We start from the raw sequence: 26,708 nt of genomic DNA, 5'->3' as shown, positions 1-26,708 counted from the left end.
CATCCGGATGAACAGCAGTGTGGGCAACAGACTACATCTAAGCTAAATAGAGTTGAAGTCGGAAGTTTACATACACTTCGGTTTGAGTCATTAAAACTAGTTTTTCAACCACTCCACGAAAGTGTTGCTACTACACTCAACAACATTGCTGCCCTGAATTTAGCAGGCGCTATTGACAAAGCTCAGTGGGAAAAAGTTGCGATGGACTACTCTCTGCACACGATCAGTGTGAACCGGAGTGATTTGACACAACGCGGGCCAAACAAGCTGTACAAACAAAACAGACACGACACATAATGCCCTACTTAGTAACAGGGGTTCCAGTCTGCCGTACAGCGATCATCCATGTATACGGGTAAGAGTCTAGCTACATTTTCAGTTATTATACGTTTCTAATTTTGTCAAAGTCATTTTCATTGCAAGTTAAAGCGTACTGTTAGCTAGCCAGGGAACGTTAGCTTGCTGGCTCGCTAGCTAGCGTTACATGTATGATCTGTGTAATAATATTATTAGTATCTCAAAAATCCATTTGCATTGCTAGTTATATCCTAATGTTAGCTAGCTACTTAACATTGAACGTAGTTGGTTAGCTTTAGGTACCTGCAGAGTCATACTACAGCATTTCATGCACGGTGGCTAGCTATGAAAATCAGTTTGTATTGCTAGTAGTATGGGTTGGGATTATGGTTCCTTCTTTAGCTAGCTAGCTACATGTCTAAACAAAAAGACTCCACTTCACCAGATGATTACATGACCCATCAAGTTAGCCAGGTGTGTCTGGGGGTGATTACGGYCATCTATTGTATTTCATGAACATGTGTAAATGTCTAGACAAAAGTGACCCATCTTCTTAGGTAGATGTGGCTGAAGGGGGGGGGGGGTTATAGTATTTCTTTCTCATGACCCATCAATTTAGACAAGTGTGTCTGGGTAAGCGTCATCTAATAATTATAAAATATTTTTTATCTGGACACTTTCYATTTTTGATATCGCTACTATGCAAATGTACAAAGTCAGATTAGGATATWGGCCAAGGACTAGATAAAGTGTATTTTTACCTGGAGTTATTCGTTATTGTAGGCTACTACTTTCACCATTTTCAGTCTTGAAAACTTTGGTTGTTTACTACACTACCATTCTCACTCTGTTTAGCACATGTGAATCCTTAAAGAGATGGGTGGGGCTAAGGCTTCAGAGGRTGTGAACGATGCTGAATAGGTGTCAACAAAGGAGAGCTCTCCAGTAGGTGTACCAAAACATACAAGGGCCATTTTCTCAAAAGTGGAGATTCAAATTAATCAACTTTCAAAGCAGAACTACTTTCCCATTGTTCCTCAACTGCAGGTTATGATATACCATTTTGTAGTGCGTAAAAATTGTCTGTCCTCGGTTGCAACACTCACTACAGAGTTCCAAACTGTCTCTGGAAGGAATGTCAGCACAAGAACTGTTCGTCAGGATCTTCATGAAATGGGTTTCCATGGCTGAGCAGCTCCACACAAGCCTAAGAACACCATGTGCAATGCCAAGCGTCGGCTGGAGTGGTATAAAGCTCGCCGCCATTGGACTCGCCGCCATTAACAGTGGAAACGTGTTCTCTGGAGGGATGAATCACACTTCACCATCTGGCAGTCCGACAGATGAATCTGGGTATGCGGAAGCCAGGAGAACGCTACCTGCCCCAATTCATAGTGCCAACTGTAAAGTTTGGTGGAGGAGGAATAATGGTCTGGGGCTATTTTTCATAGTTCGGGCTACGCCCCTTAGTTCTTTAGTTCCAAGTGAAGGAAAATCTTAACGCTACAGAAACARAAATCTCTCTGGTAAGAAGAAGGGCGGGGGTGTATGCCTTATGATTAACGACTCATGGTGTAATCATAACAACATACAGGAACTCAAGTCCTTTTGTTCACCTGACCTAGAATTCYTTACAATCAAATGCCGACCGAATTATCTACCAAGCAGACACCTCGASGGCCCTGCTGAAAGAACTTTACTGGACTCTATGTAAACTAGAAACCAAATATCCTGAGGCTGCATTTATTGTAGCTGGGAATTTTAACAAAGCTAATCTGAGAACAAGGCTTCCTAAATTCTATCAGCATATCAAATGCGTGACACACGCTGGTAGCATTCTGGACCATTGCTACTCTAACGTCCGCGATGCATACAAAGCCCTCCCCACCCTCCCTTCGGCAAATCTGACCATGACTCCATTTTGTTGCTCCCAGCCTATAGACAGAAACTAAAACAGGAAACGCCCGTGCTCAGGTCTATCCAACGCTGGTCTGACYAATCAGATTCCACGCWTCAAGACTGCTTCAATCACGTGGACTGGGATATGTTCCGGTTAGCCTCAGACAACAACATTGACGTATACACTGACTCTGTGAGCAAGTTTATTAGCAAGTGCATCAATGATGTTGTACACACTGTGACTATTAAAACCTTCTCTAACCAGAAACCATGGATTGATGKCAGCATTCGTCAGCAAAACTGAAAGCGCGAACCACCGCTTTAAATCATGGCAAGGCGACTGGAAACATGACCGAATACAAACAGTGTAGCTATTCCCTCCGTAAGGCAATCAAACAAGCAAAGCGTTAGTATAGAGACAAAGTAGAGTCGCAATTCAACGGCTGAAACACGAGACGTATGTGGTGGGGTCTACAGTCAATCACAGACTACAAAAGGAAAACCAGCCCTGTCGCAGACATCAACGTCTTGCTCCCAGACAAATTAAACAACTTCTTTGCTCGCTTTAAGGACAATACAGTGCCACTGACACGGCCCGCTACCAAAGCCTGTGGGCTCTCCTTCACCGTGGCCAACGTGAGTAAAACATTTAAACGTGTTAACCCTCGCAAGGCTGCCGGCCCAGACGGCATCCCTAGCCGCGTCCTCAGAGCATGCGCAGACCAGCTGGCTGGTGTGTTTACGGACATATTCAATCAATCCCTATCCCAGTCTGCTGTGCCCACATGCTTCAAGATGGCCACCATTGTTCCTGTTCCCAAGAAAGCTAAGGTAACTGAACTAAATGACTATCGGGACGATAGTCATTTACTCACGTAGCACTCACTTCTGTCATTATGAAGTGCTTTGAGAGACTAGTCAAGGATCATATCACCTCCACCCTACCTGTCACCCTAGACCTACTCCAATTTGCCTACCGCCCAAATAGATCCACAGACGACGCAATCGCCATCACACTGCACACTGCCCTATTCCATCTGGACAAGAGGAATATCTATGTCAGAATGCTGTTCATTGACTACAGCTCAGCATTTAACACCATAGTACCCTCCAAACTCGTCATTAAGCTTGAGTCCCTGGGTCTCGACCCTGCCCTATGCTACTGGGTACTGGACTTTCTGATGTGCCGCCCCCCAGGTGGTGAGGGTAGGAAACAACATCTCCACCCCTCTGATCCTCAACACTGGGGTGAATTCTCAGCCCCCTCCTGTACTCCCTGTTCACCTATGCCTGTGTGGCCATGCACGCCTCCAACTCAATCAGCAAGTTTGCAGACGACACTACAGTGGTAGGCTTGATTACCAACAACGACGAGACAGCCTACAGGGAGGAGGTGAGGGCCCTCAGAGTGTGGTGTCAGGAAAATAACCTCTCAACGTCAACAAAACAAGGGAGATGATCGTGGACTTCAGGAAACAGCAGAGGGAGCATCCCCCCATCCACATCGACGGGACAGTAGTGGAGAAGGTGGAAAGTTAAGTTCCTCAGCGTACACATCACAGACAAACTGAAATGGTCCACCCACACAGACAACGTGGTGAAGAAGGCGCTATCACCTTTTCAGGAGGCTGAAGAAATTTGGCTTGTCACCTAAAACACTCACAAACTTTTACAGCTGCACAAWCGAGAGCGTCCTGTCGGGCTGTATCACCGCCTGGTACGGCAACTGCTCCGCCCACAACCGCAAGGCTCTCCAGAGGGTAGTGCGGTCTGTACAACGCATCACCGGRGGCAAACTAYCTGCCCTCCAGGACACCTACAGCACCCGATGTCACAGGAAGGCCAAAAAGATGATTCCATTCCAGACATTACAATGAGCCCTTTCTCCTATAGCTCTTCCCACCAGCCTCCACTAATCCAGGGGGTTTCAGACTGGTACAGAGCCGTTTATTTGGAGGGGGGGAAGGGGAGTTGCGAGGGCATTTTTTAATGCTTGTGTACGAACATATCCTTCTTTAAGCCTAGGCATTGGGCTTGAGATTGTTTCTTTAGCAAACTCATACAAGGTAGAAAAGTGTGAGCGCGCATTAATAGAGGCCTGTTCTAATTGTGTTGTGTGTGTAGAAGGACCCCATGATRTCTGGGCRCTCAGCCAAGAATGACAGAAACTAACGGGTTCCTCTCAGCTTAACTGGAGACAGAGTAAAGTGTTATATTCTACACACCAGTGATAGAGCTGTTGTTCTGTTTGGAGCCTGTTTCTGGGCGAAAGGTTCATGTTTTGTGCGTGTTTAGGGGTAGGACATACATCATTTGGGCCGACAGTCAAAGGCGCTTGCTTTCCCAACTTGGGGGAACCGTTGAGCTGCTGTTAGAGGAAGTATGTCTGGAGTGACTTCCTGCCACTTTCGCACCTATTGTCCTCACTCAGTTGCGACAGACCGAGGCAACCATTTCAATCAGTCGTCACTCCCCACACACACATAGATAGGGTCACGTGGTTTTGCAGATGCTTGCATGAGATAACTTGACTATATAAGGCTTCTGTACTCTTTGTGTGCAGGCTCTCACTCCATTTCACCTGCGTGGGTGGTGCGACCRGCCTCCTTATTGTAATACGTTTTTAATAAAAGTAATACCWTGATTGATTATTGACTTTGCCTCTCCTCATTATTAGTTAAAAGGTAGAATTTCCATCACAGAGTACGGTATTGAAAATCATACTATAGGTACTTCTAAATTCCCCAAGCCTAGCGCACACACACCGGCCTGCGCAGACCAGCACACACACACCGGCCTGCGCAGACCAGCGCACACACACCGGCCTGCGCAGACCAGCGCACACAGCACCGGCCTGCGCAGACCAGCGCACACACCACCGTCCTGCGCAGACCAGCGCACACACACACCGGCCTGCGCAGACCAGCGCGCACACACACCGGCCTGCGCAGACCACGCGCACACACACCGGCCTGCGCAGACCAGCGCGCACACACACCGTCCCGCAGCCAGCGCGCACACACACCGGCCTGCGCAGACCAGCGCGCACACACACCGGCCTGCGCAGACCAGCACACACACACGGCCTGCGCAGACCAGCGCGCACACACACCGGCCTGCGCAGACCAGCACACACACACCGGCCTGCGCAGACCAGCGCACACAACACCGGCCTGCGCAGACCAGCGCACACACCACACGCCTGCGCGACCAGGCACACACACACCGGCCTGCGCAGACCAGCGCAACACACACCGGCCTGCGCAGACCAGCGCACACACCACCGGCCTGCGCAGACCAGCGCACACACACACACCGGCCTGCGCAGATCAGCGCACACACACACACACACCGGCCTGCGCAGATCAGCGCACACACACACACACACCGGCCTGCGCAGATCAGCGCCACACACACACACACACCGGCCTGCGCCAGATCAGCGCACACACACACACACACCGGCCTGCGCAGATCAGCGCACACACACACCGGCCTGCGCAGATCAGCGCACACACACACACACCGGCCTGCGCAGATCAGCGCACACACACACACACACCGCCTGCGCAGATCAGCGCACACACACACACGGCCTGCGCAGATCAGCGCACACACACACCGGCCTGCGCAGACCAGCGCACACAGACACCGGCCTGCGCAGACCAGCACACACTCTTCTCATCAGAGATTAGACCTCTCTGTGTGCTGTGCTCTCTCTATTTTCTGTTTTGGAATCTCTCTCCACACACACCACCGCACACTTGCACACACCCACCCATACCTCCTGCTCTGCTTTGTGGAAGTGCTTGACGAGGTTGTTTACGGCCTCCCTCATTTCCTCCTGCACCTGGACAGAAGACAGTCCTGAATGAAGGAGAGAGAGAGAGCGAGGATAATGGAGAAGAGATGGAGGGATTGAGAGGAGGAAGAGACGTGAAGATGGACAATGGCATGAAAGACGATAAGGAGAGCATTAAAAGTAAGGTATAGCAATGAGTGACTTAAAAAAAATATTTTGCACATTTTACTCATGACAATAGAAAGAAAATATTATGGTTGACTGTTTATATAAAAAGTGAAATATCTGTTTTTGACTGTCGTTTTAACAATTACAGGTGCAAACTGTGTGTGTGTCTGTCCCCCATACATACTGTTGTTACTGTTGCTGCGCCCCAGTGACCCCAGACCCCCCATGTGTCCACTCTGAAGGGGCGAACCCTGCTCCGGGGGTGTCCCCGTCCACCTCCCAGACTCCTCCTCTCCTCTGGGAGACACCAGCTGACCAATCAGCACCCTCTCCAGGCTGCCGTCACCCACACCCTTCCCCAGCCAGCGGCCACACGGGAACCTGGGAGGAGAGCGTGGGTGTAGATAGATAATGGGGTCAGAGGTTAGATGTGAAATAGGGCAAGCGAGAAGTCATTTGGGATTGGGCAATTCAGAATTHTGAAGGAGAGTCACATTCATTGCGCACCAAACAAAAAGGGAGGGACGATCTAAACTTGTCTAATAATAAAAACACTCATTTTCCTGTTGCAGAACGTTTTCAAACGTTTTCCGTTGCGCGCCCTAATGAACATGACCTAGGTGAGTGCAGAAATTAGAGCGACACTTTTCCGACTAACTTGGTCAAAAAGATGTGGAGCTCAATGCAGGTTTGACACACAGCCAAAACAGTGTCCATACAGTATGTGTGCGTTACCTGTAGGTGTGTCCAGTGATCTCGTTGTGCACAATCACACAGTCCACCAGACACTTAGCCAGTAGGCCAGAATTCTCCTGCCCCAACTGCAGGGTGCTCAGCCTGCCCAGGTTCTGGCACTGACACAGAGACAGAGAGACCAAAGTGAGAACTGTGTGTKTGTGTGTGAGACAGTGATTTGTGAGAATGCGTGTACATGTAGGTGTGTGTGTGTGTGTGTGTACATGCATGTGTTTGCACATGTGTTTGATGGAGAATTCCCGAAGCAGCCACCCAGCCCAGAAGAACGGAGCATCTCACCTGGAAGAAGATCTCCTGTGTGTTCTTGGGGATCTGCCTGACCCCAGAGTCACCCAGCTCTCCAGACACACACACCCAGGGGTTGGATATTGTCATGGCAATGCTCAGCTTCTTCATGGGCGTTATGACAACACGGTATGGAATGCCTTTAGGGACACAAGAGACAAGGACTTTTACATTGTGGTCATTTTGCAGATGCTCTTATCTAGAGCGAGGCAGTGAACACATTTCACATTTCAGTGCAATGTTAGATGTTTACGGACCTTGGCCTTACAGGTACCTCTAGTTCAGGGTTCCCCAACCTCACAGAATTTGTCCCGCGGGTTGTTTTATTTGCCCCCCCCCCCCCGAAATTGAACATAAAAAAAAATATATATAATCATTGTTGGACATAAGACTGTCGAAACATTTACATTTACATTTAAGTCATTTAGCAGACGCTCTTATCCAGAGCGACTTACAAATTGGAAACCCCAGGAAATCAGCTCCAAGTGATTTTATTTTAAGAAATCTGTAGTAATATTCTCACCCATAATTGAGCCACGGGATCGTCTACAAATATAAACAAGGTCTGAAATGATTAAGTCAAACATTATGTCTGTTTGGGCTTCTTGCGGTCAATTTGCAGTCTACACATTATTTATAATTATGTTCCAGACCCCTGATCATTTACTCAAGACAATTTTATTTATTTTTTAAAAACGGCCCGTGGCTGAATTTAGTTGATGATCCCTGCTCTAGTTTAAACCAGCTAACAATGTTCGGTTCCCTAGTTTGCTTGTGGTAACGTTCCACTATCCAGTGTTCTAAAAACGTTCCCTCTTAAAACGTTTCAGGAACTGTCTAAGAACTGTTCTCAGAACTGCAGGTAGATGTTGACTTATGATATGAAGATAATGTTTCTGCAATATCATTCTAATAACTGCAACGCTCTAATAACATTAGGAAAACGTTAAGGAACCCAATGAGAACACCCCCCGATATGTTCCAGGAACGTTTCTGGTTTCAGTATCTTGGAAGCTGGGATGTGTTCATTAGGACCCGCAACACATAAACACATTTAGCAGAAAACTAAATGGAACGCTTCTCATTGAACACAGCCCTGTGGAATCKGCCAGACTTACTGATGGAGRTGAATGTGCGTGTGAAGCAGAGGTAGTCCACAGTGTTGAGGGACAGCAGGTGGAACAGGAACTGCTCCCTCTCCTCCTCACACAGTAGGAACGCATGGGGCTTGTACAGCTGCCTGCAGGGAGGGGACAAGTGAACACACACACCTCACAGAGAGAAGAAAACGAAGCATACGTCTGAAGATTCATCTGTCATTGCCCTTTTCACCTCATGGTGACGACCCGAAACGTGCTGGCTCAAATATTTTCATTTTCACATGGTCCTTTCCAGCACGGTCCTAGCAACTATCGTGGATGTGAAACCAAGCCAGCTCGGTACGGCTCGGCTTGGCTCTGCTCAGCTCAAGTTTCAAGTTTCAATGGCACATGCACAAGTACAGGGAAATGCCTTTCTTGCAAACTCAAAACCCAACAATGCACTAATCAATAACAATTGAATAAAAAATGCGCAATAAAGTAAGTAAGCATACTATATACAGGAAAACAATTATTAAGTCAGTTCCAATACAATATTTACAATGTGCAGGAATACTGGAGTGATAGAGGTAGAGTATATGGGGTAAGGTGACTAGACATCAGGATATATGATAAACAGTAGCAGCAGCTTGTATGTGAGTGGCTGTGCGGGTGTGTCAGTATAAATCAGTATAAGTCAGTATAAATGTCAGTATAAATGTATGTGCGTATGTGAGTGGGAAATTGATGGAGTGAGTGTTTGTGTGTGTGTGTTGGAATGAGTGTGTATAGGGCCCTGTGAGTGTGCATAGAGACAGTGCACAAATAAAGGGTCAATAAAGATACAAGGTTAACGCAGACAGTCTGTGTAGCTATTTTGCTAGCTATTTATCAGTGGTACTGCTTGGGGATAGAAGCTGTTCAAGAGCCTGTTGGTGCCAGACTTGATGCACTGGCACCTCTTGCCGTGCGGCAGCAGAGAAAACAGTCTATGGCTTAGGTGGCTGAAGTCTTAAACGATTTTCCGGGCCTTTTTTTCAGACCGCTTAATATACAGGTCCTGKATAGCAGGTAGCTCAGCCCCAGTGATGTACTAGGCTTTCCGCACAACCCTCTGTAGCGCCATGCGGTCGAAGGCGGTGCTATTGCCATACCAAGCAATGATGCAGCCAGTCGATATGCTCTCAGTGGTACAGCTGTAGAACCTTTCCAGGATTTGAGGGCCCATGCCAAACTTTTTCAACCTCCTGAGGAGATACTGTCGCGCCTTCTTCACGACCGTGCGTGTGTGTGTTTGGACCAGTGGTTTGGACACCGAGTAACTTGAAGCTGTCTACCTRMTCCACTGCCTCCCCGTCGATATGGATGGGGGCGTGCTCGCCCCCCGTTTCCTGTAGGAGCTGGTGGACTACACCAGCTCCTTGGTCTTGCTGACGTCGAGGGACAGGTTGTTGCTCCGGCACCACACTGCCAGGTCACTGACCTCCTCCCTGTATGCTGACTCCTCGTCGCCGGTGATCAGGCCTGCCACCGTCGTGTCGTCAGCGAACTTGATGGTGCTGGAGTCGTGCGTGGCCACGCAGTCGTGGGTGAACATGGAGTACAGGAGGGGACTAAGCACACACTCCTGTGGGGCCCCTGTGTTAAGGGTGGTGGATGTGATGCTGCCTACCCTCACCACCTGGGGTCGGCCCGTCAGGAAATCCAGGATCCATTTGCAGAGGTAGGTGTTCAGACCCAGAGTCCTAAGCTTGGTRACGAGCTTGAAGGCGACAATGGTGTTGAATGCTGAGCTTTAGTCACTGAACATCATTCTCACATAGGTATTCCTCTTATCTAGGTGGKTGAGGGCAGTGTGGAGRGCAATTGMGATTGCATCGTCTATGGATCTGTTGGGGCGGTATGTAAATTGGAGTGGGTCTAGGGGGGCTGGGATGGCGGAGTTGATGGTGTGCCATAACACTCAAAGCACTTCATGATTACAGAAGTGAGAGCTTCAGGACGGTAGTCATTGGAGCATGAAGGTCGTAGGAACAGGAATGATGGTGGTCAGTAGTGTGAAGAGGGTATATGTGATATGTGTGTATACCTGATTAGGTTCTGGTTGRCCAGCAGCAGTTTGAGGTGTTGCGAGAGCACTTTCTTCTCCAGGGAAAGATGGATCCAGGCCCGTGCCCGACCCACCTCACTGAGACTCTCACTCATAGTCTGGACAAACCTAAAACAAAAATTTAAAAAACGCTATCAGAAATTCAATGGTTTTCAAAGATAGCAGTGTTTTGGGTTGTGTTGCACTGTCCATTTGGGTTATGTTGCACTTTATTACCTCATATCCTGTACAAAGGAGCCCTTCGGGGGTGCAAGCCCCTCCTCTAGCCTCATACTCTCCAGCCCATTGGACACTGTAACCAGGAAGAGAGAGTGATTGGCAGATGTGATCAGTACTTGACAGAGTCACCTACAGACAAACTATTATCTTGTTAATGACAGGTGACGCTAGCAGACCAGAACATAGAATGATTGAGGCATGATTAGATAGATAGATTACTGTACTACATTCCTAGTATGTGTCTAGCCTGGTCCCAGATCTGTTTGTGCTGTATATTAAATTCCAATGATCATTGTCATTGGCAGCACAAACAGGCTAGTATGTATCTGCTCTGACCTGGAGACTCGGCAGGTGATGGTGGCTCATCTTCTCCCCATTGGCCTGGCAGTGGAGCAGGTGGGACCACAGAGCCGACCTTCCCTAGACGGTACAAACACTCAATCACACACCTTTGCTGGTTCACCAACTACTTTGCAGACAGAGTTCAGTGTGTCAAATCGGAGGGCATGTTGTCCGGTCCTCTGGCAGTCTCTATGGGGGTACCACAGGGTTCAATTCTCGGGCGACTCTTTTCTCTGTATACATCAATGATGTTGCTCTTGCTGCGGGCGATTCCCTGATCCACCTCTACGCAGACGACACCATTCTATATACTTCCGGCCCTTCCTTGGACACTGTGCTATCTAACCTCCAAACGAGCTTCAATGCCATACAACACTCCTTCCGTGGCCTCCAACTGCTCTTAAACGCTAGTAAAACCAAATGCATGCTTTTCAACGTGTCGCTGCCTGCACCCGCACGCCCGACTAGCATCACCACCCTGGACGGTTCCGACCTAGAATATGTGGACATCTATAAGTACCTAGGTGTCTGGCTAGACTGCAAACTCTCCTTCCAGACTCATATCAAACATCTCCAATCCAAAATCAAATCAAGAATCGGCTTTCTATTCCGCAAACAAAGCCTCCTTCACTCACGCCGCCAAACTTACCCTAGTAAAACTGACTATCCTGCCGATCCTCGACTTCGGCGATGTAATCTACAAAATAGCTTCCAACACTCTACTCAGCAAACTGGATGCAGTTTATCACAGTGCCATTCGTTTTGTTACTAAAGACCTTATACGACCCACCACTGCGACCTGTATGCCCTAGTCGGCTGGCCCTCGCTACATGTTCGTCGTCAGACCCACTGGCTCCAGGTCATCTACAAGGCTATGCTGGGTAAAGTGCCGCCTTATCTCAGTTCACTGGTCACGATGGCTACACCCACCCGCAGCACGCGCTCCAGCAGGTGTATCTCACTGATCATCCCTAAAGCAAAAACCTCATTTGGACGCCTTTCCTTCCAGTTCTCTGCTGCCTGCGACTGGAACGAATTGCAAAATCTCTGAAGTTGGAGACTTTTATCTCCCTCAACAACTTTAAAAATCTGCTATCTGAGCAGCTAACCGATCGCTGCAGCTGACATAGTCCATCTGTAAACTACCCACCCAATTTACTACCTCACCCCCCATACTGCTTTTTATTTATTTACTTTTCTGCTCTTTTGCACACCAGTACCAATATCTCTCTTGCACATGATCATCTGATGATTTATCACTCCAGTGTTAATCTGCTAAATTGTAATTATTCGATTTATTGCCTACCTCATGCCTTTTGCACACATTGTATATAGATTCTCTTTTTTTCTACCATGTTATTGACTTGTTTATTGTTTACTCCATGTGTAACTCTGTGTTGTCTGTTCACACTGCTATGCTTTATCTTGGCCAGGTCGCAGTTGCAAATGAGAACTTGTTCTCAACTAGCCTACCTGGTTAAATAAAGGTGAAATAAAAATAAAAATAATAAAACTCAACCACGGCAAAACAGCAGTGTGTGATTACAGTATGTATGAACGTGTGTTTGTGTATGTTTGTTACTAACCTGTTTGAGCAGCAGCCCGTGGCCCCAGGTCCTCTCCAGCAGGTCACAGAGGCTGTGGATCAGTGTGTTCTCCTGCAGGCCCGTGATGCTGGCCTCGCCYTGACCCAGCTCCACACTCTCCTTCCCCATCCTCTCCATCAACATACGCCTGGTCTGCACCACACAGAGACACACAACAAACACTAAATCTGGCCTAAATCCTGACTTCTTACTCTTAGGCTGCGTCCCAATTCTACACCCTTCTACCGAAGTGTGGACTTGATTTAAGGATTTTAAGTCCATGACGGGGGCTGTGCTAGGGCACACTTTAGGAGAAGTGTGGAGAATTGGGACGCATGTCAATACATGATTCATGCAAGGGTCAGAATTAAGCACCCGCAACTCAAGTTAGGAGGACTTGGCCCTCATTGAATGTAGTCTTGATTTATGTTATCATTTCAAGAATCAGAGGTCACAAAACTGACATTTTTCAGCTACAGATGCACTGCACACTAACACTGCATTTCTCCAAAAGTGGAGAACAATATAGGGAATAGGGTTCCATTTTGGACAATCACTCTGTATATCTACCTCTAATATGCTGTGTGATTGTCTAGGGTCGATGCCCAACTGAAAGATGCTGTGCCCCTGCTGTGGTGGGTCCGGAGACCCCTTACCTTCAGGCGACATTCACTCAGGAGCCCCTCCACGAACCCCCGCTGGATTTGAGTGACAGCTGAGGGGGAGGGGTCAAGAAGCTTGGACTGGTGTAGGCTCCTCCTCCCCGGGGAATACTTCTAACGGATAAACCCAGAGAGTACGAGCCAATCAGACACACAAAAAATGTTAATTCTGAAAACAACCAATAACTCCTTTCCTAGCCCCTACCCATCCTGGGTTTGTAGATCGGACTAAAACAGAGAGGGACTACCTGGCTCATTTCATTTTTTCCACTTAAAAACCCCCCCGAAGAATCCAGAATGATGGTCATGCGAAGAAATGGGAAGGCATCACCATATTGCTTACACCAGTTAAGGGAAAGGGCAAGTGGTTGATTTTGGACAGGGCCATAGGTAAAGCAGGTGTTTACCTCTCTCTGGTCATTGCCCAGTCCTGATGTCRTCTCAGTGGTCACTGGTCTCTTAATGTCGCTCCTGCGAGTGTTACGGCTTGACCACCTGTACACAGGGGCAACTGCATCAGACTCAATGTACATTGTGTGTTTGTGTGCATGCAGGTGATTTGTGTGTGTGTGTGCTTAGGTCATTCTTGTGTGTGTGTGTCRGTGTGTATATATGGGTGTATGTTACTTACTTGTTGGTGTTATGTCCCTGTGCCAGTACATCAGCCTGCAGCCTGGGGAAGCAGCCCTGTTGGTGTCGACCCTGGCCGATCCTCATGTCCAACAGGTGGGGGTGGATGGCCGTGTGGTCAGCCTTCAGCAGCCTGCGTTCCATGGCCTGGGCTAGGGATCAGAGCAAAATAGAGGTGGGAGATGTGAGTGGGGCCTACTGGAGAATGCTGTAGGAGAGGCAGTGCCAATGAACCTTTTCACAKTATAGTGCTGACCCAAACCGTACCGTGCTGTCTCTGGTATTATCCTTCCACACTGTCATTTCCAGAAACTATGGTAGATGTGTAACCAGGCTAGGGCAKTAAAATAATATGAATATATGCCATTTCAAAGTGACTTATAGACATGCTTGCATCGTTTTTTGTATGGACGGTCGCAGCGGGGATCGAACCCACAATCCTGACATTGCAAGTGCCATGCTCTACCAACTGAGCCACACAGGGCAGCATTGTCACTTCTTCATTTCTAGCTTTTCATTCCTCCACATAGAAGTCTTACATTGAATGACCATTGTATAAGCCTGTTTTTCGAATAGAGAATTTCTGATCAGTGTCATACTGTATGTAAGTCTATGATCTGTAAAGCTCTTTGTACATAACCACGGTCATGTGTTGTTGTCACGATATGGAAGTGAACCCTATCTGGTTCCCTTTGAAAGTCACATTTCTGGGAAACCCAATGGAGAGATAAAGGGAGAAACAAACAGAGAAAAGGAGAGTAAAACAGAGAGAGAGAGAGAAAGAGAGAAACAGTAAAACAGAGAGAGAGAGAGAGAGAGAGAGAGAGAGAGAGAGAGAGAGAGAGAGAGAGAAAAAAGAGAGAGAGAGAGAGAGAGAGAGAGAGAGAAAAAAAAGAGAGAGAGAGAGAGAGAGAGACATAAAGAGAGAGAGAGAGAGAAAAAGAGAGAGAGAGAGAGAGAGAGAGAGAGAGAGAAAAAAAGAGAGAGAGAGAGAAAAAGAGAGAGAGAGAGAGAGAGAGAGAGAAAAAGAGAGAGAGAGAGAGAGAGAGAGAGAGAGAGAGTTGGCAAGAAGCACTTGGCAGTACTTCAAGCCGCGAGTTTTGGGGCTCTCATTATAGGGAAAAAATGTACTGTTTTCTCCCTCCTCCTCTCATCATATTCTACTTATCCCCCCCTCCCCATCTTCCACCACTCTAAAGTATCCCCTTCTCAGTCTAACTCCCTTTCTCCCCCGCATATATCATCTTTTACCCTCCACTCCTCTTTTCTCTCCCCCCTATTGTTTCTACCTTTTTTACAATTTGTTCTTCTCTCAGATTGATAGTGAACTTMATTTCCCCTCTAATTTCACCAGAACAAATATCCCCCATCCCTCACTCATCTTTTATTCTATGTCGCAGTCGCKCCATCTAAATCTTCCCTCTTTTGTTTCCCTCTTCGTTCAGTGGAACAGAGGGAATATAGGGAGTAGAAAGAAAAAAAGGCCAAGACGAATCCGCGAACCCATTCAATGCGAGTTGTATAATGGTTTGAAAGTCACATTTCGGGTTTTGGAGACACTAGGATCTTTAGCTAATCCCTGCCTCTCAATATACTCTATGCATTGGACAGAGGACAACGCACGGACCGTGTTCATCAGGCCCCAGCAGACTACAAGAGTGAGGGACTATCTGAACTCATTTTCGTTTACTGTTGCAAAAGATTTTAAAATATTTTCCAATGCGTGCCCTAATGAACATGAACCAGAGATAGGTGGACTGGGGGGGTTCGCCCACCGGATGCAGTTAGCAATAATAATAATAATAATAATGGAAACGTGAGTACTACTGTAGCACCCCTGGATCCAATTTCCACACCCTGCAGTCACCCACCCACCTGACTTGTGGAGCACGCTGCACTTCCTGTAGCGACGGTTGCCGGGGTCATCCTCGAACGTGTCGTAGAGGTGCTCCCTCTCCAGGCGGCCGTCGAACACACGCTGCAGCGGCTCCTGGTCGGCCCAGCGAGACAACACCTTGCTGTCCAAGAATGATGAGAACATGGCCGTCTCCAGGAACCAGGACAAGAAGTGCAGGTGCGGGGCAGGCTGTGCCGACAGGAAGGAGCCCTGGTGATACCACTAACCAGTTAAAGCAGTAACAGCGGGGGAATATTGCTTCCATCCTGAATGAGAGCTTCTTGTGAATGTATGTATGATTACTGACTGTGAAGGAGTAGCCTACGGATACAATGCGTGTCTATGGTATTCCTTCAGTGAGTGACTGTCGATCAATCTTCACCATTACCTTGTCAAAGTTGCTCGTTCCGTCACGGTTGCCTAGCCAGGACTCCAGGTCAGGAGCGCTGTGGATCACAAACTCTTCGTACCTCCCGAAAATGGCGGCGAAACGCCCGGCGAACACCTCCCTCAGCTGCACGTTCATCTTGGCCGCATTCAGTTCCTCCTCCTCCTCCTGGAACGCCCGTCCAAGGGTCTTTCCCCCCTCCACCCCTCCCTCTCCACACCTCCTTGCCAGTGCCTGCAGTCGTTCCAGCACGGCCAACTCCTCCCCTCCCAGGTTCCCATTGCGCCTGTCTTCCATCAGGTCCTCCAGGACGAGGCTGCTGAGGCAGGGGGGAGCGGCAGGGGCGGGGTTGGTGGTGGCGCCACCATGTGGCTGGAGGCCGAAACGTAGCAGCACCTCGTTCAGCTCCTGGATGAGCTCGGGCTGGTCTGGGAAGAGGGGCAGGTCCTCGGGTGGATCCACGCGGTGGTTGTCTATGTCCACAAAGCACAGGTTGGCCTGGAAGGGGGACAGATCAAATAACATGTTATTCGTCATGTACACAGTTTACAGCGGGTATAAAAAAGGTGCAGCGAAATGCTTGTTTCAAATCCCTCTCTTCCCCAGATCACTCTCTTTTCCTCATTTCGCCTACGTCTCATCTCTCCTTTCACCTCCTCTCTCTCTTTCCTCTCTAAAAACCCTGTCTCTCTTGGCATACTAGTTTCACGTAGCCTGGTCCCAGATCTCTTTGGGCTGTATAGTCAACCAGAACAATTGGAGTTGGCTAAACAGCAAAACAGATCTGGGACCAGGCCAAGTTCAAATMAAATTTTATTTGTCACATGCGCCGAATACAACCGGTGTAGACCTTACAGTAAAATGCCTACTTACAAGCCCTTAACCAACAATGCAGTTTTAAGAAAATCCCTAAAAAGTAAGAGATAAGAATAACAAATAATTAAAGAGCAGCAGTAAATAACAATAGCGGGGCTATATACAGGGGGTGCCGGTACAGAGTCAATGTGTCAATGTGCGGGGGCACCGGTGTCGATGTAGGTAGAGTTATTAAAGTGACTATGCATAGGTAATAACAGAGAGTAGCAGCAGCGKKGGGGGGGGGGGGGGGGGGTCTAGGTAGCAAATAGTCTAGGTAGCCATTTGATTAGCCGTTCAGGAGTCTTATGGGTTGGGGGTAGAAGCTGTTTATAGAAGCTTCTTGGAACTAGACTTGGCACTCTGGTACCGCTTGCCGTGCGGTAGCAGAGAGAACAGTCTATGACTAGGGTGGCTGGACTTTGACAATTTTTAGGGCCTTCCTCCGACACCGCCTGGTATAGAGGTCCTGGATGGCAGGAAGCTTGGCCCCGGTGATGTACTGGGCCGTACGCACTACCCTCTGTAGTGCCTTGATGCAACCAGTCAGGATGCTCTTGATGGTGCAGCTGTAAAACATTTTGAGGATCTGAGGACCCATGCCAAATCATTTCAGTCTCCTGAGGGGGAATAGGTTTTGTTGTGCCCTCTTCACAACTATCTTGGTGTGCTTGGACCATGTTAGTTTGTTGGTGATGTGGACGCCAAAGGAACTTGAAGCTCTCAACCTGCTCCACTACAGCCCCGTCGATGAGAATGGGGGCGTGCTCAGTCCTCCTTTTCCTGTAGTCCACAATCATCTCCTTTGTCTTGATCACGTTGAGGGAGAGGTTGTTGTCCTGGCACAAAACGGTCAAGTCTCTGAACTCCCTATAGGCTGTCCCGTCAGTGATCAGGCCTACCACTGTTGTGTCATCAGCAAACTTAATGATGGAGTTGGAGTCGTGCCTGGCCGTGCCATCATGAGTGAACAGGGAGTACAGGAGGGGACTGAGCACGCACCCCTGAGGGGCCTCCGTGTTGTGGATCAGCATGGCAGATGTGTTGTTGCCTACCCTTACCATCTGGGGCCGGCCTGTCAGGGAGTCCAGGATCCAGCTGCAGAAGGAGGTGTTTAGTCCCAGGGTCCTTAGCTTAGTGATGAGCTTTGAGGGCACTACGGTGTTGAACGCTGAGCTGTAGTCAATGAATAGCTTTCTCGCATAGGTGTTCCTGTTGTCCAGGTGGGAAAGGGCAGTGTGGAGTGCAATAGAGATTGCATCATCTGTGGATCTATTGGTGCGGTATGCAAATCGGAGTGGGTCTAGGGTTTCTGGGATAATAGTGTTGATGTGAGCAATGACCAGACTTTCAAAGCATTTCATGGCAACAGACGTGTTCTTGAGCACAGGAACTATGGTGGTCTGCTCAAAACATGTTGGTATTACAGACTCGGACAAGGAGAGGTTGAAAATGTCAGTGAAGACACTTGCCAGTCGGTCAGCGCTTGCTCGCAGTACACATCCTGGTAATCCGTCTGGCCCTGCGGCCTTGTGAATGTTGAACTGTTTAAAGGTCTTACTTACATCGGCTGCAGAGAGTGTGATCACACAGTCTTCCGGAACAGCTGGTGCTCTCATGCATGTTTCAGTGTTATTTGCATCGAAGCGAGCATTGAAGTAGTTTAGCTCGTCTGGTAGGCTCGTGTCACTGGGCAGCTCTCGGCTGTGCTTCCCTTTGTAGTCTGTAATGGTTTGCAAGCCCTGCCACATCCGATGAGCGTCAGAGCCAGTGTAGTACGATTCGATCTTAGTCCTGTATTGACGCTTTGCCTGTTTGATGGTTTGTCGGAGGGCATAGCGGGATTTCTTATAAGCTTCCGGGTTAGAATCCCGCWCCTTGAAAGCGGCAGCTCTAGCCGTTAGCTCAGTGCGGATGTTGCCTGTAATCAATGGCTTCTGGTTAGGGTATGTACGCACAGTCACTGTGGGGACAACGTCCTCGATGCACTTATTGATAAAGCCGGTGACTGATGTGGTGTACTCCTCAATGCCATCGGAAGAATCCCGGAACATATTCCAGTCTATGTTAGAAAAACAGTCCTGTAGTTTAGCATCTGCTTCATCTGACCACTTTTTTTTAGACTGAGTCACTGGTGYTTCCTGCTTTAATTTTAGCTTGTAAGCAGGAATCTGGAGGATAGAGTTATGGTCAGATTTGCCAAATAGAGGGCGAGAGAGAGCTTTGTACGCGTCTCTCTGTGTGGAGTAAAGGTGGTCTAGTGGTCTAATTGTTTTCCCTCTGGTTGCACATTTAACACGCTGATAGAAATTAGGTGAAACTGTTTCACACACATCCCCTCGTTCACTGACAAAATGTTCGTCAATGCGGAAAACAGTCAGAGAAACGAGTCGACCTCTGGAGAGAAGCCTAGCAGGCACTGGCGTGACACAGACTATGTCAGAGACCGACACCATGAAATCCCATAACAGCATCAACACTGTGCTCTGCTTAAGTGACACTCTGTTGGTCCAAATTCAGCACTGACATTATGCCATGGTCCAGTTTGTTTCCTAACTGCATGTGATGAGACAGATTCACACAGACCGCCGTTTGTTTACAGTTCTAGTTTAAGGGCCCACTCCTCAACTTAAAAAAAGACAGTGATATAGAACGGGCATGAACAATGGGTATCATTCATTGAAATGATCAAACACGTCTGTAAATATCAAAGAATGTGCCTTTCAAAAGTTCATAGGATTGAAGCATCGTCGCTCCACTTCTCACGGGAACGCTTGCAACGTAAACCACGCCCTCGCCTTCCCCCTCGGAGTATGTTGACCCAATTCACCCACGACAAAATATGTTGACATCCCACTGTACTGTGACACATCAGCTAAATGCCATCAAAAGCTATGTGCTTTTTAAAAAGCCATGACTTTGGATAAGGATACAGATAAAACACACTTAATCCTGCTGGGAAAAAAGGGGGTTGTAGATAGATAGATATTTAATACACAGGATAGGGTCGGGATGCGTTCTACAATCTGCTAAGTGTGCATTCTATTGCTGCCTCCTGTGCCCCCCCCTACCCTCTCACATACATCCAGAAATACACTGKGCAATTCTTAAACCTTAATTATTCACGTTGTCTGATTTCTTTAGAAATGTGTTGCTCGGTGCCTTCCTCCTCCCACCTCTCTCKCTCTCTCTACTGATGTCTCCTGCTCCCTCTCTCTGGGCCAGCTCTTCCACTTCAAAGAAAACTCCTCATCTCTGTGTCCCAAATTGCACCCTACATAGGGAATAGGGTGCCATTTGGRACGCKTGCCCAGCGAAATGCTTATGCGACACGGCGTGATCTTTCGTAGAGGGATGGAGAATTGGATTTGGGGAGAGAAGGTAGAAGCGGAGGAGCTCRCCAGAGGAGCTATGTGAATTTCTATGTTCTCCAGCACCAGAGAGCTCGGGGGGTTATAATGCAACTAGAATAGGATGGATTAGTGCAGGCACTGCAAGAATGCAGCAAATGTTACAAAGCTCTTTTCACTGCCTGTTACATTGTGTAATGGAGTGCCTGTAATTAGAATGCACGTTACAGTGAACGTTACATTGTGTTCGAATGCTTGTTGGAATGTTTTTGCAAGGTCAGTGAATGCCTGCTAGAATGCCAGTCAGATTGTGTATCAAAATGCCTAGTAGAATGCTACAGAGAATGAACTATACTGAACAAAAATATAAACGCAAAGTGTTGGTCCCATGTTTCATGAGCTGAAATAAAAGATCCCAGAAATGTTCCATACGCACAAAAAGCTTATTTCTCAAACTTTTGGGGACAAATTTGTTTACATCCCTGTTAGTGAACATTTCTCCATCCGCCTGACAGGTGTGGCATATCAAGAAGATGATTAAACAGCATGATCATTACACAGGTGCACCTTGTGCTGGGGACAATAAAAGGCCACTCTAAAATGTGCAGTTTTTCACATAACACAATGCCACAGATGTCTCAAGTTTTGAGGGAGAGTGCAATTGGCATGCTGACAGCAGGAATGTCCACCAGAGCTGTTGCCAGATAATTTTATGTTMATTTCTCTACCATAATCTGCCTCCAACATAGTTTTCGAGAATTTGGCAGTACGTCCAACCAGCCTCACAACCGCAGACCACGTGTATGGCGTTGTGTGGGCAAGCGGTTTGCTGATGTCATCGTTGTGAACAGAGTGCCCCGTGGTGGTGGTTTATGGTATGGGCAGGCATAAGCTACAGACAATGAAGACAATTGCATTTTATAGATAGGCAATTTGAATGCACAGAGATGCTGTGTCGATATACTGAGGCCCGTTGTCGTGCCGATCATCCGCCGCCATCCCCTCATGTTTCAGCATGATAATGCATGGCACCATGTCACAAGGATCTGTACACAATCCAGCAACTTTGCACAGCCATTGAAGAGGAACGGGTCAACGTTCCACAGGCCACAATCAACAGCCTGATCAACTCTATGCAAACTAGATGTGTCACGCTGCAYGAGGCAAATGGTGGTCACACCAGATACCGACTGGTTTTCTGATTTTTAAAGGTATCTGTGACCAACAGATGCATGTCTGTATTCCCAGTCATGTGAAATCCATAGATTAGGACCTACTGAATTTATTYAAATTGACTGATTTCCTCATATGAACTGTAACTCAGTAAAACCTTTGGAATAGTTGCATGTTGTGTTTCTATTTTTGTTCAGTATAGAACGCTTCAAAGTCTATGGTATAGCCAGGTGGTGTAGCCAGGTGGTATAGCCAGGTGGTATAGCCAGTTGAATTGTAATTGAATAGTGGATTTAAAACTAACTAGGTGTGTGGATTCAGCAACCTCCCATTCTTATTAAAGAAATATGAACTTTGAACTACATGAGAACATCGTTTGTCCTACTGTACCTCCAGTTCTGGTCAACTTCAAAAGACTTTAAAATTGTTGCTCCCTCTTGGCCAGGTCGTACTTAAAGAAGAAATAACTTGACTGGTTAAATAAAGGCATTTTGAGGGTCAATTTTTTTTTTTTTAAAGCCTCCGTTACATGCCTACAGTTCCAAACACAAAGCACTAAGCAGGCACATACAATAGATAGGGCTCTACCTGTGCAGAGCACATGCCCCTACGCCCTTCCAGTCTCCAAAGTGCCCTTTTGGGTGGTGGTATAATTCCCCCCAAAATGATATTTTTTGTACAAATGTTTTGGTCATTGTTGTTCAGAACCCACTGCCCGCAAGTCGTGGTCATGTTCGCCACCCCCCCATCCCGTCCGTTGGCTGCGCTCCGTAGCTCTCGCACGCCCGGTTGCGCCCGTTCTCCCCCCAGTCTGCCCTGTACTGAGATTGCACATGCCCGGTATCCAAACATGCATGGCTTGAGAGATGCGGTCACCGGTTAAAYGTGTGCGTAGCTACCTAGTTTAAATATCAACAGTACTGCCACAGCGGCGTAACATTCGATTAACACTGCCTACATCGTGGTCAATATTAGGTCTGGTTGGCTGATACGCGCAGCAGCAGAGAGAGACAGAAACACAGAGGTAAATCTTAACCAGTCAAAGAAATGGAGCTAGCTAACTAGCAGGTTTACATCAATCAGCTGATAGCCCAACCCTTTTCTCCGATGTCAATCATATCATGTGACGATGAGTGTGTTCTTGCAGAAATAAATAGGCCTATGCTTAAAAAAATKTAACAATGTTCACTACAGAGGAATTTGGTATGTTAGGAAGTATGAAAGTATAATTTTTGCTCAAAATGAAACCCCCCCCCCCCCCYSMMAAAAATGATACTTTCCCCCCCTGAAAGGTCTGTTTATGGCCCTGGTACTAAGTACATATCATTCAAATACCTCATGGGACAGATCCAGAGTGGAGCATTGGGAGAAATCCTTCCGTTGGATGCCCATCAAGTAGGGCACGGGGGCATCCAGGAGATGGTGCAGGGGCACGGGCAAGATGGGCAGGTAGACGTGCTGCCACTGGAATGGAAACAGTAGGTTGGTGATGCCCTCTGCCACCGTCATCAACCGCTGGTAGTCTGGAGACAGAGAGACGCATGATGGGAAATGAACAAGTGCACACTTTTGGGTTACATTTGAAAAATGATCGAAACACAACCTAGGCTGGTGATCTTTCAGAAAACGCTGCCTGGTCTTTTGGTCCTTACCCTGTGAGTAGAGCAGGACCTGGGTCTCCAGCAGCACGGAGGTGAGCAGCCTCACCATGTTCTCCACCCCCAGCAGGGAGAAGGCCTCTCCCAGGGGGTAGTCCCCCAGCGGGAGCTCCTCAGGGCCGGGCTGCTGGCACACGATAGGCCCCTGGACCCCGTGGAACCGGAGCGAACGACCGGGCGGCGGCACGGGCACCTCGTACAGGATGTTGTGGATGTAGCTCTCCAGCGGCAGTGGCGGGGCCGTGTGCGATGTCACCGCCTGGTGCAGCTGAGACAGGAAGTGGCGGGCGGCGTGCAGGAAGGGGAGGGGTGTGAGGAGGCAGAGGGCCTTGGAGGCRTACAGGGTGTCCCGGGCCGGCTGGAAGGAGCCCGCCACGCAGCCCAAACAAGCTGACAGGGGGCGCGCTGCCAGGGAGTCGGCATCCAACTCATCCAGGCTGCTCACCAGAGAGTCCGTGCTGGATGTGGAGGGGGAGGAGGCGGAGGAAGATGACGAAGAGGAGGTGGAGTAGTGCTCCACATGGTGCATCTGATGAAGGGTCTGCATCGCCGTGGTGATCTGGGCACTCGTCACCGCTTCGTAGTAGGTGTGCACGAAGCCGTAGGAGCGCGTGCCGTCGTCCTGGGCGACCGTGAAGGAGTGGAAGTGGTGCTCGCGGCCGTCCACCTGACTACGGAACGACAGGCCGTGCGGCATGCAGAGCTTGGGATGAGAGAGAGAGAGAGAGATGAAGGAGGAAGATGGAGAACGAGAGATGAAGAAAGGAGAGAGAGGGTGAGGAGAGAGATATGAAGGGAGGAAGAGAGACATGGGAAGAAGAAGGAGGCGAGGAGGGGAGAAAAAGAGCGAGAGAGATGAGTGAGAGGATGGTGAATAGAATAGAGGTGGGAGAGATGTCGAAGGAAGAGCGAGTTGGGATGTTTTAGAGGACATAGCAGAGGAAAAAGGAAAATAAAGGGGGGGAGAGAGAGAGAGAGGAGAGGAAGACGAGGTAGAGGAAGGTAGAGGAAGAGTGGCAAACAATCTCAACTGCCTTCAATAGCATGTTCTTAAATCAAACACAAGTGACTATGGACAGGGATGAGAGGGCTCAAATCATTCTGAAGAGCTTTCATTCTGATAAACAACATTAAAGACTAGCGGATAAAAGGGCCCTTATTTGTGGAAAGAGACAGAGTGTGGCTCCATGAAAAGGCGCTCTGTCTGCTACANAGGAAGAGTGGCAAACAATCTCAACTGCCTTCAATAGCATGTTCTTAAATCAAACACAAGTGACTATGGACAGGGATGAGAGGGCTCAAATCATTCTGAAGAGCTTTCATTCTGATAAACAACATTAAAGACTAGCGGATAAAAGGGCCCTTATTTGTGGAAAGAGACAGAGTGTGGCTCCATGAAAAGGCGCTCTGTCTGCTACAAAGTACTTTAGTGTGTGTAGGGAGACTACTCACAACAAGTTTGAACTTTTCACCAAAAACGACTCAAGTTTTTTTTGGGGGGGGGTTCATCTAAGTTAGTAGATTGTGTTGAGTTCCTGCCCTAATGCTTTTATCATCCAGACTTGTTTATACGAGAGTGTGCCATAAAAATAAACACTTAAAAACGGAAAATATTCTCTCATTCGCATGAAAGATAAATGCATTATGGTACAGGAGAACAAAACGAAGACGTGACGGCACAGCACTTAAGGCTGTTGCAGTGCCAAACAATCAAACATTTGCCCAACCACTTTCAAATGGTTCAATTAACGCTAGTTAGCATTGCGCTAACGCTAGTTAGCCACTTCCTTCGAACTGCCCGCAGAGACATAACAATGGTCCACACCAGTTCATCTGACTCTGGGGAAGTAGATGAAGGGCTTCACTGCCAAAATCCCAAACTATCCCATCAACAAAACAATAGTGCACAAACAACAAATGTAAAGTCCTTTATTCTGTGTAAAATATGTGCACAACAGAAGCTATACTTTCTTGTAATGAATGCATGAAATGAGGCCATTTTCACGTGTTGGCACAACAACCATCTTTCCATAAAGGGCTAAAACAGCCAAAATGACATAAAGGAATGACTTAACCTTTTGCTAAGTTCTCTAAATGTATCCTAGCCCCACTCTCTTACCATGTTGACTGCATCTCTGTTGAAGGGACTCCTGTCTGTGCTCTCAGGGTAGTGGGACAGAACCTTGGACTTGAAGGACCTCCGTAGGGGGCTCTGCTCAAAGCTCTCACCTAGGAAAGACAGAAAGGGGTTGAAAACGAGTGGGCCTTACTCTCTACTGCCTTAACCCCTCTAAGTGCCTTACCCCTCTACTGCCTTACCCTCTACTGCCTTTACCTCTCTACTGCCTACCCCTCTACTGCCTTACCCTCTCCTAACGCCTTACCCCTACTGCTTACCGCTCTATGTGCCTCTGCCTTACCCCTTCTACTGCCTTACCCTCTACTGCCTTACCCCTCTAGTGCCTTACCCCTCTACTGCCTTACCCCTCTAGTGCCTTTCCCCTCTATACCTTACCTCTCTACTGCCTTAACCCTCTACTGCCTTACCCCTCTACTGCCTTACCTCTCTACTGCCTTACCCCTCTACACCTGCCTTACCCCTCTAGTGCCTTACCCCTCTACTGCCTACCCCTCTAGTGCCTTACCATCTCTACTGCCTTACCCCTCTACTGGCCTTACCCCTCTAGTGCCTTACCCGTCTAAGCTGCCTTACCTCTCTACTGCCATTACCCTCTCTACTGCTTTACCGCTCTAACTGCCTTACCCTCTACTGCCTTACCCCTCTAGTGCCTTTTACCCTCTAACTGCCTACCCCTCTACTGCCTTACCCCTCTAGTGCCTTACCTCTCTACTGCCTTACCTTTCTACTGCCTTACCTCTCTACTGCTTACCTCTCTACTGCCTTACCCAACTCTAGTGCCTTACCTCTCTACTGCCTTACCCCCTCTAGTGCCTTACCCCTCTACTGCCTTACCTCTCTACTGCTTTACGGCTCTACTGTTCTCAGTAATGTCACAAATCTATTGTATCCACTACTGTCTCACTGATATCTCACCCCTCTACTATCTTCTCTCTGCTGTTGCCCAACTCTGTCTCACCTCTCTACATTTTATACTAGCCCGGTCTGAAAATTACTAGCCTCGGGCAAGCGGCTAACTTAATTTCCATCTCTGGTCTCACCATGTCTGTCTCACCCCTCTACCATCTCACTTCTGGCTCATTAAAGGTATTCAACACACATAGAGTTTTTAGCTGATGTCAGATGATGGGCAAAACGTTGTGCTGTCTCAGATATTAAATCCTGACCCTGTCTGGTAACCGCAGGGTTGCTTCCCGCCTGTCCCCTTTATTAAGAATTCAGTGGGGGGATGAAGGTCACTTGTCCCTCTGAATTTGTCTGTGCCAGTATTGCAATGCTGACATACTCGTTCTCTCCGTCTGTCTGTCTCTACCCTCTCTCTCTCTCTCTCTCTCTCTCTCTCTCTCTCTCTCTCTCTCTCTCCTCTCTCTCTCTTCTCTTCTCTCTCTCTTTCCGCTCTCTCTCTCTCCCCG

The 26,708-nt window shown here is 48.0% G+C and overlaps 1 protein-coding gene across 1 annotated transcript in view; it reads right to left on the bottom strand.

Moving 5' to 3' along the window:
• Positions 1–26,708, bottom strand: part of LOC111962147 (DENN domain-containing protein 5B-like) — a 49,551-nt gene that overhangs the window by 9,622 nt on the left and 13,221 nt on the right. The window contains 18 exon segments of the mRNA XM_070442949.1: positions 5,981–6,063; positions 6,351–6,547; positions 6,902–7,020; positions 7,202–7,347; positions 8,326–8,447; positions 10,376–10,504; positions 10,613–10,688; positions 10,952–10,981; positions 10,984–11,035; positions 12,544–12,696; positions 13,200–13,319; positions 13,613–13,700; positions 13,837–13,987; positions 15,711–15,942; positions 16,121–16,618; positions 22,834–23,021; positions 23,151–23,859; positions 25,276–25,385. Of these exon segments, the coding sequence (XP_070299050.1) occupies positions 5,981–6,063; positions 6,351–6,547; positions 6,902–7,020; positions 7,202–7,347; positions 8,326–8,447; positions 10,376–10,504; positions 10,613–10,688; positions 10,952–10,981; positions 10,984–11,035; positions 12,544–12,696; positions 13,200–13,319; positions 13,613–13,700; positions 13,837–13,987; positions 15,711–15,942; positions 16,121–16,618; positions 22,834–23,021; positions 23,151–23,859; positions 25,276–25,385 (3,203 nt within the window).

This window comes from Salvelinus sp. IW2-2015, linkage group LG4q.1:29 (assembly GCF_002910315.2).
Source record: "Salvelinus sp. IW2-2015 linkage group LG4q.1:29, ASM291031v2, whole genome shotgun sequence".
Classification (NCBI taxonomy): Eukaryota; Metazoa; Chordata; class Actinopteri; order Salmoniformes; family Salmonidae; genus Salvelinus; species Salvelinus sp. IW2-2015.
The sequence above is the reverse complement of the archived record's forward strand: the minus strand, read 5'-3'. Positions and strand labels throughout refer to the sequence as shown.